Genomic DNA, 18,922 nt, shown 5'->3' on the forward strand with positions numbered 1-18,922 from the left:
AGAAATTAACAGGCTTTCTTAGGTTTGGTCTTGGAGGTGGGAAGCAGGACTTTCAGGGCAGTGCCAATGTTACTCTAAGGACAAAATTACAGCAATATCAAAGATGATTTTTTTAGTCTCCAAACCCATTTCTTAGTGTAACCTGAAACACACGGGATTACTTTGTGTGCACATGAAAAAGCGACCCGGTAACAATTCCACCCTCTGTGAGCATGTATAACGTGGGCAAACCAAATTATTAGCTGAGAAAATGTCATCCTCCCTTCTTGGTATCATCTCCACTTTTATACTGCTGCTGCTCTCCTGCCTGGATTCAGAGCCACAGCGAGCTCTCTCCAAGCTGTGTGTGATATCCAAGTGTTTCAGGGGGACAAGTGGAGTCCCAGCTCGAGAGGGGGAGTTGCTGGTAATTACAAGGTTCTCCCCCCCAAAAATATGAATGAGAAGATGAAATACCAAAATTAAAGTCATAAAGCCAGTAAGATCCTTCCCTCCACTCTAGCAGCCTGCATATAAATTTATGTACGCAGATAAACTAACAGTGTTATCAAACTCCTGAGCTCTAATTATATTTTTTTCAATGGTATTCCAAAGAAACATGAGAACCAATACTACTTATAAATAATAAACTAAGGTCAAATATATAACCATATGAATATTTTGCTGCACATTTTCTCTATTTTTAGAAAACATTTAAATGTCTGTGTTATAGTGTACATTTCTTTCTGCCAAGTTTCTGCGTATGAAGCAAAATTTAATGCAGTTATTTCATATAGGCCAAACCTTTACCTAAATGTTACAGTTTTCAGAGTGGAGGAGGAGCCAAATATTTAGTTTAGACTTAGAAACTTCCCCACACAGTTTTTCAACCATTGAAGAAAAAGCAGTCAAAATCATGTCAACTCATATTTAAATGGATGACAGTCACTAATATATTTGCTAGAAGAGACAGCAGTGTACACGCTAATAATTTAAGCCATTAATTTAGCTTGTGCTAGAAGATGACAGCCTTCTCTTCACGCTGTGCTAAATGAATAATGAATGATACACTCCCAAGGCAACTTTAATTTTTAAAGCCAATACTGATACTTACTCACCCGTGCCTGATACTTAGAGGTAAACGTGATGATACGGAATGATACCTTTATCAGAGTATTCACAAAATAAAGCCAATGAACCATTCAGCCCCTCTGTACTACAGAGAGGGTGCTTACAGCAGAATTCTGCTCAGTTTTATACTGTCCCTGACTGTGTCGGGATAAAATTGCCATAGGTTTGCAACCATGGTATCACTCAGCCCTTGTGGTCTCCCACCCTCTGTAGGTTTCCACAGGTACCAAGCAGAAGTTCGTTCCTTCCAGTAATTCACAGATTCTTAAACCAATCTCCTGAAATCAGGCAAAATGAGCAAGGGACCATGCCTTTGCAAATAAACACTGGTGAAAGCTAGTAACCTCCTCTGAGATGGCTCCACCTACTCCTCCTTGGGGCTTCGAGCACTGTACTTACAGACACTAAGTTGGAACATCCCAAACGAGCAAAGGCTGCAGGACTGCTCCCTGCAGCCAACCACCAGCTCCAAACATGAGCTTGAGAGCGCAGCAAAAGAAACTGACAGTTGTTTTGTCTTTTAAAAAAGAATAAATTAAAACAAATTAGGCCTCAATTCTTGGGACGCCATTATAAAGAAAAATTTTTGTTTGCAAAATGCACTGTTTCACATAGAAGTTCTGCAAAGTAACAGTGAAGACAACAAAAAGCCATAGCAGGGAAAATGCCTCCGGTCTCCCTGGTTGTATTCTAGCATCCCCATGCAACAGAAAAACATCCAGGTCATAACAACAACGTGACAGGCAGGGCTGATACGTTCAGACAACCTTGGAACTGGCAGAATTAACCCTCAGTAGGAGCGTGACAAGCGACAGGAGTGTGAAGATGACAGAATTCAGATGTCCCTCAAGCAGTTATCATGGGAGCGGCCAGGGTGATGTGGAAAGGGAAAGCAGAGTCAGGCATTTTAGAGATAGGCTTGCTATACTCCACATTACACAAATCAGCCATCAGCTTATTTTGCCAGATGTAACAATTTAACAACACGAAGCTCCCCCAGCAGACGGTGGTTCAGATGAGCCTGCTTTGCTACACGGCAGCAGTGCTCTGCAGCAGCGGGCTCAGCCATCACAGCAAGCAAACGTCTCAAACCCGGCCCTTGTGGCAATCCATTACACAAGTGTGACCACTCTCCAATTAGCGATGGCTTTTGACTCCCTAGCAGTCCAACAAACAGTCACGAGAAATCATCTCATACCTAAATATCTTCTCCATTATCCAGAATTTTCCCAATTTTCCAATAGACTATTATGGCCTTTGAAAGGAAATGAAATCAAATGCTAACTGGAATCCAAATGCAAAAATGTTCCCCTTCAAATTCTGGATCTAAGTGGACACCCTTGCTCCAACGTGGAGATGACATTTGGTAGACGTGCCAAGTAGAACTGCTCTTCAGACAGAGGGAAGTTTTGTCTTTGAAAGCAGATGCCATAATTATGTTATTGTTCTGGCATTTGACCTAGAAGGGGCAGCAGATTGTCCCATTTAAGAAATTCATGCCAATACTTGTTTATATTGCTGGCAAACCTTCAACTAAAATGCTGAGAATTAAAACCTTCCACCCCAATGATACCAGGCTGTTCAGGCTGTTGGTGTTTTCATCCTTGTCTATATACTGCTTTAAAGACAAACAGTATTATGCTTAAACCAACCCGTGGAAGACAAGATTTCGTTTTGTGCTGGTATATCAAAGTAATACAACAAAACTGAACAGACAATGTAACTGAACCAACCATGGAATTTTTATCACATTCATCAATTATTAAAATAATACCGGCTGTGCTTCTAGAACTGTTCTTAGTTTTCAGATCCTAAGCTGACACCAAAGAACCAGGCATTCTGTATTTTATTTTACCAAATTGAAAAAAGTTTATGACTGGTAGTGACGTGCCATTCTCACAAAGAAACTTTTCAGACTTCAACCTGGGCAAGTGGCATGGGAAGATACAGGTTTCCATGCCCATGAAATCTGAGGCTAACAGATGACCAGACTAGCAAAAAAAAGTAATTGCGGTGGAGAATTTTATACATGCATCTATTCTGGAAATGGATTACACAGAAGCCAAATATATTTTCTTTTCTGTTTTAAAAAGATTACATATACTATGATCTACATAATATAGCAAGCCCAAGCTGACATTTTTGGATGGGTATCCAACATAAAGGACTGTTATTTGTCCTTCCTAATTCTGTTTCTTTTGCATTAAGTCCATAAGAAATTCCCACCACAGGAGCGTTACATGCTTGATATGCAAGACTAGCAATCTCGGTCAAGAAGGATTAGAGAAATTCACGGGTAAAGTCCAGTCCATCAGGAGAAAAGAGTTCTACTAGAAAGAGTTCCCAATAATGAGATTCCTGCTCAGAAAATCTCTCAGGTATTGGTTGGTAAACACTGTCAGTTTATAGTGGGAGGAAAAACACACTACACGTGCCTTTTCCTGACACTGTATTTACCTTCTTTTCATGATGTTTCAGCATACGCTTAGGGACAGCACTACATTTTGCAGGGAAGGATGGGTATTATTTCCTAACAAGCCATCTTTAAATTGGAAGCAAGTAATCAGAATTAAGAAACCAAATAATTGCTGGAAGCAGAAAATTATTAAAAGAAGGAAATGAAAATTTATATTGCAGCATTTGCTTTCCTAACTCCCTCAGTCAGGGCAGAAAAAGATGATTCAGCCATTAAACTCCCCCAAATCCTCAGTTCTGGAAACTAGAAACAGAGCTGGAAAGCTGGTTGTGAAATCTGTACGAACTACAGCACCTCCCAGAGGCAGGAGGCATTGGGAGGCACGCCGGGGTTCCTTCCTTCTCTGTGTGCCAGTCTGGCGATTGCCCCTTCAAACAGCAGCCACACGCAACAGCGACTTAATCCGTCAGATGAGTGAAAACCAGGCCCTCTCAGGCTTGTATCCTGACCTGCGAGCTGTGACACAAGGGCAACATTTCACAGAAGGTGACAGTCAGAGCTCAGTGATAGCGGCATGTCTGAAGCCGAGAAGCCATAGTTTTGCACTGTGAGAACTGATGATAAAAGCAACCATAAAGTAACACTGTGAATCGCTCAGAAGTGCTCTGAGAAGATGATTTGACTTTTGGAACAGTCACAAAAGGCAAAAGAAACATCAGGAAGGTAAAAGTAACTAGTTTTGGCTGTTAAAATAACACAAAACTGCATTGTATTTGTCCAGAACGTTCAGTTTTTCTTTGTCAAAGGAGAATATTTAGAGGGAAAACTGATTTAGCAGTATGGGTACTGGGTGTTACTGAGTAGAACAGGAAAAAGACTGCCAGCCTGCATTTTATTCTTCTCCAACATCTATGGCCCAAACAGCCGGGGGTATAACAGGACACTAATACCAGGTTTGACAAAGCCAAACTGTCTTGTAACTGTGGACTACACCAAAATCATCAAGGAAGAAAAACAGCTAACAATTAGACTGGGCTCACACACTCCCTGACAGAGAATCTGTGCTTATTACCGCCTTCATAACCATTTTACAAAGGGACTTACCTAGAGGCTGGTCTATGGTTACTGAAAGAAACTGTCATTCACGGTTTGCCTGTATGTGTTTGCTTAAAAAGTTGGCTGAGCTCTGGAAGGTGTGCAGAACAAGCTCATACAGCATTATACTGCAACGCTTACACAGCCTGATGGCATCACAGCTGAGATGGGATATTCAGATACTTTTCCATTTGTTTGCTAATTCCTCTGCCGGACGGAGTTTCTCAGAGCAGGCTGCAAGACCCCGAAGCCTCGTGTGGATGGCTCCAGGGCATTAGTTGGTAATTTCACATCATCTTTAGCATACTGGCTCACCTTTAACACCTGGGCTAATGGAAAAACTAACTGTCGTAAAATCACCAATGCATGGAAATGTGCTTTTCATATGTAGCACCAAGAGATACCACTAGTCAAAAATTTTCAACCATCTTTGTACAGTTAGGGTTCTCACCACAAATAATAACTCCCAAATCTTTTGCCTCCTGAACCTTATTCTTCCCAACAGAGGCCAAAGGCTTCTCTCCTAACCGGTTAGCCTCCGATGGAGAATCCATTGAGGAACCTGGTCCTTACTCAGTTGATAAAGCAACACAGAAGCATATGGAAGACAGTTGGAACATTTCTTGTAAAAAACTACCATTGGGTTTGGCCCTCCCCCATCCCATTCTTTACAGAATGGGCTTGTTCAACAGCTCCCAAGGAATGCTCCTGCCCTCAGACTTACAGCAGGAAAGGCACATTCCTGCAAACAACAGATCCACCTCACTGAAGAGGGAAAGAAATTTAAGAAAGATTTGAAGCTCCTAGAATCTTGAGCAGCAATCCTCTTTCTGATCAGTGGGCAGTTACCAATGAAGAGAGGAGAGTATGCAAACCTACCAGCTTCTTTGTGTCATACAAAAAAATTTCCTTGTAAACAGTACAGTAAAACAGAATATACGCATATAAACATAAATCTAGATCAAACAGATAGTATGTTCTCATTCTGGACTGCAGCACCCATTCAGATAAATATACAGAACTGAATCTTCTTTCACTTCTATATTCATAATATGTAAGCGCAAAATACAGTTTAAAGGAAGGTTAGGGATGATAAAAGTGATTACCTCAGTCGGTTGGTATAGGTATCTACACAGGTCTTCATTTTAGCCAACAAAGTCCCAACAGAAGCTTGTGACTCCAACTGTTCTTCCTCCTCTTCACTGTTTTCTCCCGACAGAGGAAGCAGTAATGGTACCATCGATGTGCAGGATGCAATAGCACGGAGTAATTCTAGCAGGGCTCGGTAAAGGGGAACATGCCGGGCCATATCCAAAACTAAGAGAGAAAAACAGTTTACAAAAATAACTAAAATTAGAAGATGACCCTTCCACTCTTAGTACAGATGTTTTAAATAGAAAAGCTAGATTTTAATAAGTATTAAAATATTAATGACATTTAATGATAAAATACAGTGTTTTATAATACCAATTTATAAGTTATGTTTTAATGGACTTGTCCAGAAAAAATTAGATAAGATACCTGGAAAACAAAGGTTACCAAGAGAGGACAAAAGTGCTAACAAGGAACGGAACAGGATTACCACATGCTATATTCATTTCTAGTAGCTTAATATACAATCCTGGCTCAAGCTGTATGCCAACAGTAAGTGCAAACAAATATCTGTGGAGGAAAAATTGTAACCTATGGTGTGGCAGGGTAGCATTTGCTGATTCTAATAGCATAAGCATTAATAAAGGAAGACTTTCATATCGCCCACTATTTATAGTTATCTTCTCCTTTGGGAAGATTAGTCTGCATTATTGCAGGAATATTTATGGTCATGAAACAAATGAAGTTATCTACTAAGAAGTCTAGCTTGCTTCTTTTAATGGAGAAAGTATCATTTTAAAAACCATTATGCATTCTCCAGAGCATGCAAAGGCTGTGAAAAAGATGCAAATTTTATCTGCATACATATGAACCATAAAACACTAAAGATGAATAAGAATATATATTAGGCAGGCAAACCTCACTGCCTTAGTGTTGCTCAGCGTGATGTATATGGCTTACAGAAGTAACTGTGGGTAGAATACAGATATCGGCTCCTCTGACGAGGAAAGACAGGCAGAGACACACAATTCTAATGGATTCTCTAGCACCACATTGTTTATTTTTCTTTTCCGCTTGCTTGGACAAATATGTAATGGATGTCATTTCAACTGACTTTGTATCATTAAGAGAAATCCTGAAAATGTAGCAATAGGCAGATACTTTAACACAGCTGCTTCCTCTGTCCCTAGGACATGCTATTTTTAACCTAACTGCAGAAAAAAAATTGCTCTAGTTCAAAGTATTTACAAATGACTGAGTTTATGATAGAATAAATTTATGCTTTTTCCAGCAAAAAAACCCCCAACAAACAAAAAGCCCCTGACAACTCGCATTAGGACAGAACAAAGCATAGAACTCCTCTTTAATGTTTCATTTAGCACATCTCACCCTCCAAGCTAAAGCGTATCACAAACTTTCATCTCCCGTCACCAAACCCTTAGCTCTAAATACAGCACGATGGGACAGTATCAATAGCCAAGCAAAATTCAACAAGCAGGTTTATCCAGGTTTAAAGCAGGATTTATCTCTACCAAGCGCTCTTTGATCAACAGCTTGCTATTCATATTTTGAAACTATTACAATGGCACAAACTCTTAACTGAGTGAAGTTCTGTTGTGTTGAATAGGAAGAAAATTTACTGAAACAAAGCATTAATCTGTCAGGTCTGGTATCATGGCTCTAAAAATATCCTGTGTCAAGCTATTCCATATATTTAAAGCAACCTCCATTGAATTTAAACATTGGCATTAAGAAAAAGAGTTTCAATTGTCTGTCAATTCCTACATTTTATATATTCTATATGTATATTTATATATGTATATTTATATATATCTCTCCATTCCTTATGCCCAGTCTCTAGTCAATGATTGCACACAGAAAAATCCCCACAATGTGTAAAATGGCCTCAAAATAAACACAAATAGATTTGATGATGTGTGAATTAAAAAAAAAAAAAAAAAAAAAAAAGAAAAAAAAAAGAAAACCAAAAAAGAGACCAGGACAAAAGAAAGGGAGAAAGGGAGACCATAAAACCCCATAGTGTTCTGGCCCTCGCCAGAAACCACCTCCCACCTGTAGTGCTGAAGATCAAGCAGCTCCTCAATTTAATCAATAGCTGTTTATTATGAAGCCAGTGAGTGAAGGAGAGATATAACCTCCTAGATAACCACAGCATTTCACTTCTGGAAAGCTTTTATTTATTTATTTGAACCATGAAACATTCATGAGGGCAGAATATATAATTTCAAATCCTTCAATGCTTGCTTGCCCTCTTCTTTGCTAAATGGATAGTTAAACTCAAAATTACTGTCAGGAGGGAAACGGAACTGACATAACTTTAAAATGGGAATGTTCTCCAGAAAGACAGGAGAGAATTTCTAGTTTTAGCGGATTCAACTCACTTGCACTGCTTTGCAACTGTTCCCATGTGAAACAAATGAAATGCATTCACGTGGTTTCAATTTAAACAATCTTTTAGGGAACAACTACCAATTTCTTCTGCCTTAATGCTACACTCTTCTAAACTCAATTTCTTGATACCGTTATGTGTCTTATGCTATTTTTGTCCAATGCCTTTATTATACTTACTAAGGGTTGTGACCCATGCAAGTGTGTTTGTCTCTCCAAAATGCCAGAATTCTCCCCCACCTCCAACCTAAATCCTAAAAATGTTTATCAAGACTGGATATCTGGATAAGTATCAGAAAAACTTGCCGTAAAGAACTCAAAATTGACAAATTACTGTTTATTACCTTTATTGGGCAGTTCATCTACTCCTTGTGCCTACTTTGCTTTCAACTGAAAGAGAATGTCAAACCGAGTACAGTATATGTTTTCTGCAGATACAGCTCTGGTTTCTGAAATATGTTAAGTAGACTTGAGCATTTTTTTAATCTCTATATTTACATGTAATTAGATGTTCCAAATTGGATAACGCTCAATTTTTAAGACGCTATGCTTGAGTCACTGGGACTACAAGACACTCCTTTGTAAAATAACCCCCTGGCCCAGATCTACTGTTTGCTAACCTGTCCACCTCCTCCTGGTGTGGCCGGATGATGTCCTCACCGCACCCTTCTGGACTGACAGAGGCTTAGCAAGTCCAGCAGCATTCAAACTAGAGCCTCAATGTTCAGGCTGTACCACTCAGACTCCATCATTAGCTTTACTGCTTTTAGTGTTTGCAGCATATTTAGTTGGGATTTATGATAGGTGTCTTCCCTTTAGGTATCATTATGTATGTATTTGGGGAGAGTATTTCAGAAATATAAATGATACAGCTTTGTAAAAAAAATATTTAGATCCTGTAACAAAATCCTTTAAAGGAATTGAATTGAAATACTAAAACCACAAACAAAAATATAAAATACAAATCTGCAAATTAACAAATCCTATTTCCATCAAATAGAAGCAACGGAACCTTTGGACTATCATCCTCACATACAGGTATCTTACCAACTAAGATGCCAGCAATTTGGATTTTAAGCAAATATAAACTTCAGTGAAGAACAAGTGTTAAAAGTAATCCACTGTTTTCTTCAAAGCATGCTATTCCTTGGGAATATACCCAACTTTCTTCTGCCTGACTGAACTGGGCAATGCAGGTGTAGCATAACATTTTACTCGAACTAAATAAGGTAGCTTCCTATATAGGAAAGAAAATCCAGCACATCACAAAAGAGAAACAAATACTTTTGCTTATAGCAGAGCTATAATTTGAATAGCATTAGCACATCTTAAATATGTCAGATTTTTTTTAGACAGGTACTTCAGTTGCATAAGAAGGCACTAACAACAGTTGATTTATATGGGCATACACATAAGCACACCAAACTGCAAATTCACTTTCTTAGGAATGCTGTGTAAACGGGAGATGAAAATTCTTGGCTTTGTAAAAATGACAGACGTTATCCAGGATTCTCTGTTATCCCAAAGTCAAAAACATTATTAAATAATGACAAGTATCTTTTCCAAACAGCTCAATTTGGTGCTCTCAGACTCCCACAGAGTACGCCTGGACCGTCCTAGCTGTTAGGCACACACGAACTGTGGGGTCTTTCACATCTGTCCATTTTTGTGCTGTTGGTGCTCCCCGATTCTGCGGGGCAGTGAGCTGCTGAGGAAGGTCCAACCCCCAGTACTGGGGACCAGTTCAGAAGCTCCCCCTTGTTGACTCTCAAACAGAACTGCTGCCCAAGAGAGCCCATCTGAACTTCTGCTAGGTTTCTTGAGCATTTCTTCAAATGACTACTATATGCCACATACTTATATCCAAAGAGAGGGAAAGATTAAATTATTTTATTGCTAGACTCAGAGCAGGGATTTGCACTCAGTTTTTATCCTCCTTCCTTGTCTGCCTTAAACAGGGCCGGCAGGACAGGGCTGCCTGGCGACAACAGTGTTGCCTCAGAAAAGGCTCCAAAACCAGTGCCTGGAACGTGGCTTTTGCACCGCCTGACCCAGTCTGCTTCCCCTGCGACCCTCCTACGTGCTCCTCAACTTGCATTCAGTAAATACACATCAAGGCCTCACCTTTTGGCTACACCAGTATTTAACCAGTTCAAACAGTGGAGCATGAAACAGAGCACAAGCTAAAAACCGCTGCTGAACCTGAAGCGTGAGCAGCCCCAGCTGTACGAGACCTGTAAAACGGCCCCTCGCCAGTGGCCGGGAGGCAGCTGTGACAGCCCTGGGCGAGGGAGACGGGCCGAGAGGCAACAGAGAGCAGCAGGGCAACACCACCACGGGGTGGGCGGCAAGACGATGACAGCAGCGCTCCTGAAGGCTGGAATCCCAGTGCTGCCACAGACAACTGATTTAAAGGATAGTAACAGCAGCATCTTTATTACCACCTTTGTTTTATTAATTGCAGGAATTACAAGTTCTAGAAGGATGAGCGGACATGTCCAAAAAACAGGCCGATGTCTTATTGTCCTTGATAATTAGCAAGGAAATTCACTGTTGCCTTTCTGGACACTAGGCAGCATGCATACATACTCACAACTCACATCAAAAAAGTGTCTCAGGTCTAAATTTATTCTGTTGCATTTATGAAAAGCAGAAATCTCAGCAAGGTCACCACCATTTACTAAGATAGCTAGGGATGGCAAATATCTGGAAAGCATCTCATGGTTTAGTGCGATAAGGTCTCATCCCTCCCTCCCATTCCTTTGGGTAATACAGGTCAAGTTTTACTGGAATCACTACAATTCAGTTAGCCTTTTGCCACACTATTTGCAATTTAGAAAGACACTGAAGGCTAGATAGGTAAAAACCAGACATTTCGTAAAACCAGATCTCCCTTATAGGCTAATAACGAGCTGTTCTGATGGGGGGGGGAGGGCGGGGAGAGGACTCTGAAGTTATTTTAAGAAGTCTTGACTTCCAGAAACGGCTGAACATCCTGTCTGTTGAAAACTGCAATCTTTCACAAATGCTCAAAGGTCACGAGATATTAAGGCACTGATCACATTTTTGAAAACTTCTAGGCACAGCCTACTTACTGCTGGGAAACAACTGATTACCATTCAAAGACTCTGTGTGTGATTTCAAAACATTTCAATTGCTTTCCACACATCTTTTTATTCATCACCAATATAGACCTATTTCTGACAAAGACCTAAGACTACCCATATGCAATTGCAACCTTAATATAATGAAAAAGCATGAGGGCAGGTAGTTTCATAGGATCAAGGTATCACCTTAAATTGCATATATACCTGTAACACGATAATGGCCCAACTGAGTCTAATACTCCTTTGCTTTCTTTTAATATTATACAGTATTCAAACAAAGAATAGCCAGGCCTAATGGCCCATTAAACAGATAGTACTGAACAGCAATAATTTTTTTTTTTTTGCAATTCATTTAACATCCTCAGTACAACTTAACTGGCTATGAATAAGATTATAAAACTTATTTCCATTGCAAAGGATATGTAAAACATATCACACAGAATATGCACATTTATTTTAAAATAAAGGAAATTACTAATATAGCATATCCATTATATTAAAAAATCTTCACACTTTACAGCAGGTTAAAGAAACAAATAGAGAAGAATAATTTGTAAGAAAATGGTGAAAAGTTGCATCTAATGTGAAGGCCTTCCCCCGGTGATTCTCACTGTGACTAAACTAGGAATTTCTACCCCAAAGAGCTTACAAACTTGATGTAAAATAAAAAAAACCCAGACACTTGAGGAAAAAAAACCAAACACCTTTACTAGTTTTTCATATGTCACACTGCCAGATGCATACCCTCCCTGATTCTGTACTACAAGAAAAGCTGTATATAGATGCTCTCAATCTATCTCCTGTACATCACTTCTCATTTACTAGACTCGCTTCATTTCAGGACTTCTTGAATTTCAGTTATTTTAGGGGCCTACAACAGTGTGATTTTTTCAAACTATTTTTTCTTATGTGCAATTTCTTTTTACTTCTGACCAATACACATGACTGACTTTCTGCCCTTGTTGAACGAAAGAAGGGTGTGCTGGCAGCCACAGCAGAAAGCACCACTGGAAACTCTTTCCAAATTACAGCCATTTTATTTGTTTTTTCAAAGAGATCTGCCACTGCAAAGATGAGAGGGAGGGTCATGCATGGACAGCTAAAAGGAAAAAACTGAAAAGAAAAAGGCATTCTGGAGCGAATGCATATCTAAAAAACACAAAATGGAAATTTAAACCAAAAAAATTCTTGCAAATGGCTACAAGTGTGGTTTACATTTAACAGATCAGAAGATGAAGAAAAAACAGGTTAAAACTCAGAATGAACAAACTGACCCTTATAATCAAAGATTAAGTTGAATTCTGATTTTATAATTATGCTCTCATCTTCCATTCCAAGAGGCCTCCTTCTTGCATGGGGTCGAGCTTCCAGTGACCCAAGAAACTCCTTCAAGTCTCGTTTCTTATTTTGTTTTGGTTTTGGATCTATTTGTCTCCTATTTCAATGAGACTTGATATCTTCCTGGAATGATGACGGGTTGTATTTTGTTAAATATTCGTCCAGAAGTAGCCATCTAATCCTGCCACTGTTTTAATCAATGTGAAAGAAAACCGCTGGCAGTTATGTAGAGCAGCTACATTATAAAACTGTTCTATTCACATCGTGCACAAATGCTGAAAATTTGCTACCATGTATCCAAACCTCATCTGCAAAAAACCCAAGAAAATACCTCTGTATTCCAAGACACTTATTTTTTCTTTTAGAGTAATAAAGTTTAAAGGACATTGGTCTCATCAATTTAAGAAGCTAAAAGTAAAACAAGACATTCTCATTACCGTACTACTTACTAAAAAGTATAAGTCCAATGTTAAGTTCACAACTGGAGTACCACACACACCTGCCACTACATTTTTCTTTTTTATTTTATTTTACCTTTTTTTTTTACCTCTGAATAATTTAAAAATAGATCTTAAAGTTCCGTCAATTTTATACCATTTCTAAAACATGCTTAGTAATTACTGAGGGCATATTTTTGATGCCTCGGTATGCTATTCACAAACCTAAAACGCATAGCCATGATTAAATTAAAGGCTTCAGGATCTCATTATCATATTAAAGACTCTCAGTAGCTACAAACACCGCTGTTCAAAAAAGCCACACAAAGGAAACACTCATTTTGTATTTTTAATTAAAACCTTCTGACACAGTCTTGTGGCCACGGATACTGCCAAGCATGAGTGAGACGCACTGTCTTTCCAATAGGGCCACAAGTCCTTTTTCTAAATATTTTAAAACCTGAGCCATTCCTCAGTCCCCCTTTACTGCATCTTTGCAAACATATGATCTATGAATGCAGTCCCCGCTGCAGGCAATAGTGTCAGTTCCAAATACGTCATGCTCTGCTGCCTCTTGATTTTCTGTTTCAGAATCAACCCAGGGCAAGCATCTTTTATAATAGGCCTAATTAACACCCTGTGTTCTGCTCTGTTTTGATAGAAAAAAAGATTGCCTACAGAGTATTTCAAAATCAGATCGCTTTAAGAAAACATTAGCCTTCGGGTAAGTATAAAACAAAAGCTTTCTAAATATTGCCATCTTGTAATAATTTAATTAGCTTGACTTTTTCTTCACTTTTCTTTATAGGAATAACACAAGCATTTTCACAGTACCATTTTGAGCACCAAAAAAAATGGCATCAGAAAAGACTAGTCCCCTTGCATAATGAAGCAGGAGAAGGAGGGGTTAAGCCCCCTTACAGGTCATGAGTTACAAATCCTGTGTCAGAGCAGTAAAACAATGCAAGAAGGGTGGGCCTCTGAATTCAATGGGTACAGTGTCAGGCTCCAAGTCGATTATTGGTACTGTTCACATACAGCCTTAAAATTTTGCTCTTCTGATGTCAGCCCATTAGCAGTCAAAACCCAGAAATCAGCAAATGTTAGAGAAGGTGAAGAGAAATTAGAAATTACTTAGTAAGACTGCATTCGATCATTAGTACCATTTCAACACCATGTGCATTTTCCCCCTTTCTCAAAGAGACAGGACAGAACTGGGGAAGGGATGAGAGAAATGTGACTAAACAACCCAAGGTACAGAATAAGCTGCTGCACTATCTAAAATGAAATAAGCTAAGACTTTGCAGCCTCAGCGACTAATGAAGTGTATCATAAAGGGTTTTTTTTAATTATGAGTGGTAAAAAAAGTGAATAGAATTGGACTGATCAGTACATTCAAAGGAACAGGCGCAGCATTAGAAGAAATAGTGCCACTTGTAAAAGAATATACACTACACAACACATCACTGTTAAGCTTTGGAAAAGCTTAGTACTAAATGCTAGGGCAGTAAATATTGTTACAGGTTCAAAGGTAATTGGGTAAATTCACGTAAGAACGGGCCGTCAAGGGCTAACATAGAGCAATACCAGGGCAGCATCTGTATGTCAGCCCCATCCCTATATTCTCCCATAGGCATCTGGTACTGTCCACTATTGGTGATAAAGTAATGGGTAACAACCTTGGTCTGTCCTGGCACTGCTACTCTTAAAAGTGTCTTCTAGGAAACCTGGAAAAAAATAACAGTTTAACTGCAATGTAAAAGGAAAATTGTGTATTTCAATTATAGAAGCAAAATGCGTTGCTCAAGTTAGTTGGCCAGTCATCTGGAGTTACTGTAGTAATGTGGCTCAAGGGCGCAGATCATTGCTCTTAACTATTTCTGGTTTGCTTATTTTTAAATAATATTTGATTTGAGTGTAGTTAAGTATTTTCAGGAAACTTTTGTTTACAAGTAAAGTCAAACAACACTTAAAAACTTGTCACAAATGTATCCATGAACCCAGAAAAGACCTTTGCCAGAAAAAGCACAAGGCATTATTTCAGTAGGCAGGTATGTACAGTTGAGCGAACAGGCACAATTTCCTGTATTTTGAAAGGACAGGAAAAAAACCCAAACGATATAAAAGACATGAAACTCAAACTGAGCTTTTAAAGCCTAAGTGACTACTAAAACCATGCGTGGTCCCCAGTTTTGGAGATACACTATCTCCACGCCACACTCTAGTCCCTGATAATGGCATCCATTAGAGAGATCACTCTCTGCCATTAAATAGTGCTCCAAATAATCTTGAAAAGCTGGCCAGGTAATAAAGGGATGCTTCTTGGAGGCTACAGAGCCACCTAACATGGGGAATACATCATCAAGTAAGAATACTTAATGAAAACTAAAAATGCAAAATTCTATATTCATTGGGTTTGTTTGCAAAAATGGCCCAGTAGGCATCAGTGTAGAAAGGATGTGAGCAGAGTACTGCAGAGGAGGTCAATACTGCCACGGGATCCAATCCCACTGCAACTTTTAAGAACCCTTCCTCTGAAAGATGGCTGGTTCTACCCAACATCAGTTCTTTAAAACCAATAAAATATGAAGAAACGCAATTAAAGCATAATCATGTTTGTATCCAAATCTAGAAAAGGAGTGTAAGAAGCATCAATGTAAAGCTACAGGATTGCTCTATATTATACAATAAATACATAATGATATAAAGAAAGGCATAGATAAAAGAAAGATATAAAAAAAGATACGAAGAAAGATACATATAAAGAAAGGCATTCAGAGACTGCATGAGAATAAAGTTTTTTGCCTGGTCAGGGGATGAAAAAAAACTTCAGTATTAATACAACTCTTTACTATGGCATTTAGTAAGATAAAAAGGACGAATAATTTCTATTTGAGGTAGACACAATGAAATAAATCTAATATTAAAGGTAAGCTAAAAGTGTCAAACTAATCTTCCACTTAGCCAAGAAAATAAGAAAAATATTTTCTGTGGAGAAAAAAAATATAAGATTTAAATATTCTGCAGACAAAACCTTTCTTGAAAAAGTAAAAATAAACCCAAAACAAATGAGGTGCAAGCTCGCCTACCACCTCATGTTACGTGTCTCAAGTGCAGGCACTCCACAGAGATGAAAGGAAAGGTATCGCTACTCTAAGAACATGAAGCAGGATTTTTAAGGAAGTTAATCTGGCTTTCATCATCCCTGCACTGGAGGCGGGAATAGTGATTTCACTATTTTTGGCAGAGGAGTGGGCAAGCAGCCACCTTGAAATGGTCCTCAGTCTGCATGTTACCCCTTCCAGCACATAAAACAGTCACTACTATTTTAGAATAAGATAGGAATTGAAAATAAGATGGAAACCTGCCATTTCATTGCACATGCTGCAGAAATCAATGTGGAAATTCAAAATTAGATAATGGAGTTGTGGGGTGTTTTTAAACCATTACTTCAGCAGATGGAAAAAGGCCAAGACTTGCGTCTTCTGTTCTAACTGTCAGCAGAGGATACCGATATTGTTACTGGAATGAAAGGACGTGCGTTCCTGTGCTTTATGGCAAACTTTCCATATGTGTGAGCACACCTACAAGACCATGTCCTTAGGGGACAGAAAGGAGACTACTTAGAAATCTCATTGTGCCTTAAAAATCTACTTATTTCGCTTGGCCAAGATGGCAGAGCCCCTGTGCAAAACAAAACCTTTATCACTTCAGCACATTTTCTAGAGAATAGTTGGTTGTTTAAATACCAAGATGGGCTTCAGGTAAACAAGCAAAGTGCAGACTGAAAAGAAAAATTCAAGCCTAAGAGCCTCCCTGAGTCTAAGTTAAATGAAAGGTAACCCCTTGCATTCACTACATATTGAAAGTGCTTTAGAGTGCAAATAGCTATGTCGTAAATTTATCAACAAGTTTAACCGAGCACCACATATGATGGGGAGAATAATCTCTGTGCCCCAGACTTGTGGAATAGAAGTTGCACCTTCTGTGCAACCTCATGCAAGTTACTGCATCACTTATTAAAATGGATCCTCCTCCATTATGTTACAGTATAACAATAAAGATTAACTCTAACTAAAACTAACTTAAAAGAAAAATAAAATATTCTTTTGACTAATATTAATATTAAAACTAACTTAAAAGAAAATAAAATATTCTTTTGTTAATGAGCGGTACTATCTTGAAGTTGTCCTCTCTAGAGGAAGAAGATATAAATACTATTAAAAAAAGCTAGAGTTTGTGTGTTGGAATAATCTACCATAGATTAACTCTTTTTCTAGACTAATTCCTTCAGCCACAGAGATCCGTTTCCTTTGACTTGTACTCAATACAATGCTCTCTCTTACCCTCAGAGAATAGTAAGAAAGGAAATACTATGAATAGGAAGTGTCTGCATAAGGGTATGGGAAATGCCAGATACATTTACAATATATTATTTTCAAAAAGAGGAGATAAAACAAGAACACAAAAGAAATAAAAGACAAGTGAGACTGTTACCGCCCAGAATAATTAAGACCTATCACTTGACCAAACAAATGGGACTTTCAACTGCTGAAAACAAAAGCCGGCCCTCACCTCAGTGTTCCAGTAAGTTCCTCTTCAAATGCATGCCGAGCTACACGCCTCAGCTGACAAAACTCTTCCCTGAAAGTACAGTGAGCTCGCTCTTTGGAAAGGTAAAGTAAAAATGTCTAGAACTAACGCTGGCAGATGCTCTGTACATGAACAGAAAGAAAGGGATTGCTAGTTTGTTTGGTCAAGAAATTTTTAGCAGCTTATCCAATTGTGCTGCCACTAACTGACAAAGTCACTAATACGGAAAAAGACAAAAAAGTTGAAAATGCATTATTTACAGTCCTTTCAGGAGTCTCTTGTGTGTTTCAATAAAATACATGTGCCTCATAAGTGGTTACTGTATCTGTAGCCACCAGGAAGGCATGAGAGTTAAAAAAAAAAAAAAAAGGAAAGAATTGGAACGTACATTTCTGTGATATAATATGGAACCGTAGGACAGCTAGTATGGTGTCACATTCTCCTCTGATGTAATATTCTCTTCTCAAAAAGGACTGAGCCTGTTGGTAATGAGAGGCATCGTTTTTAAAATTAATTCTTTATGCCTCCAGTAAAATCTGTGAATGTTTGTAGCACAGCAATCTATTCCAGACACCGAGCACTCATATTCCCAACCATGATTACCAAGTGTAAATGAAACCCCTTGAGATGTGCTGCCTGACTAAAGTAAAATAAGAAAAAATGGGAGGCCCAGTAATATTTAGTCTGGAAATTTTGAAAGATGCAATGTGGTATCTCAAATTTTAAAGGGCCTGCTGCATATCTTTACGAGTTACCCTCAGAGGGAAAATGAGTCAAGTACTTACAGATTCCCAATCTTGTCCTGCAAGTAGGGATATAGCTACCAGTGTTGGCTTCCAATTAATGAAGGGAAAAAAGGAGCTCCTGGATGAAAAGCTTATGGGCCTTAGCAATGAGATAAATGGACCAGGAAAGCTTAAGGATAGGCTCCCTCCACTTCAAACAAGGCAGAAGCTTTACTGCCTTGTGCCTTGGAGAGTCATGTCAGTGATCTGTACTGTTTTCTGTAAATTAAACAGCTATCACAAGATAGTGACAGTCTATTGGCAAAGAGAATTTCATGGAACACTTATGGCCAAAACCAAACACTTTTGAAGACAATGGCCTCTACCTTTTCTTTCTCAAGTGAATAATTTAAAATAAACATACAGAAAACTAAATTCAGGAATGAAATGAACGCAAGCTGCATCTCATGTATGATTTGTTAGCTTCTACGCATCCTTGTATCAAGGATCAGCATCTAACTGCAGTTCTCCTGCAAGCTTATTAAAAAAGATAATTCATCTGTGGGAGGCAGGAAGGCAAACACCACAGTTTACTTTCCT

At 38.7% G+C, this 18,922-nt stretch overlaps 1 protein-coding gene across 5 annotated transcripts in view; it reads right to left on the minus strand.

Annotated features, from left to right (window-relative positions):
- The window catches only part of BIRC6 (baculoviral IAP repeat containing 6), a 188,946-nt gene that overhangs the window by 20,220 nt on the left and 149,804 nt on the right, over positions 1–18,922 (minus strand). For all 5 annotated transcript variants that reach the window (XM_087777214.1, XM_087777212.1, XM_087777211.1 and 2 more), the window contains one exon: positions 5,728–5,938. In XM_087777214.1, coding sequence (XP_087633340.1) covers positions 5,728–5,938 — 211 coding nt within the window. The remainder of the gene's footprint in view (positions 1–5,727; positions 5,939–18,922) is intronic.

The sequence above is a fragment of the Nipponia nippon genome, unplaced genomic scaffold, assembly GCF_047370975.1.
Source record: "Nipponia nippon isolate SJK-2023a ecotype South Korea unplaced genomic scaffold, ASM4737097v1 scaffold_4, whole genome shotgun sequence".
Classification (NCBI taxonomy): Eukaryota; Metazoa; Chordata; class Aves; order Pelecaniformes; family Threskiornithidae; genus Nipponia; species Nipponia nippon.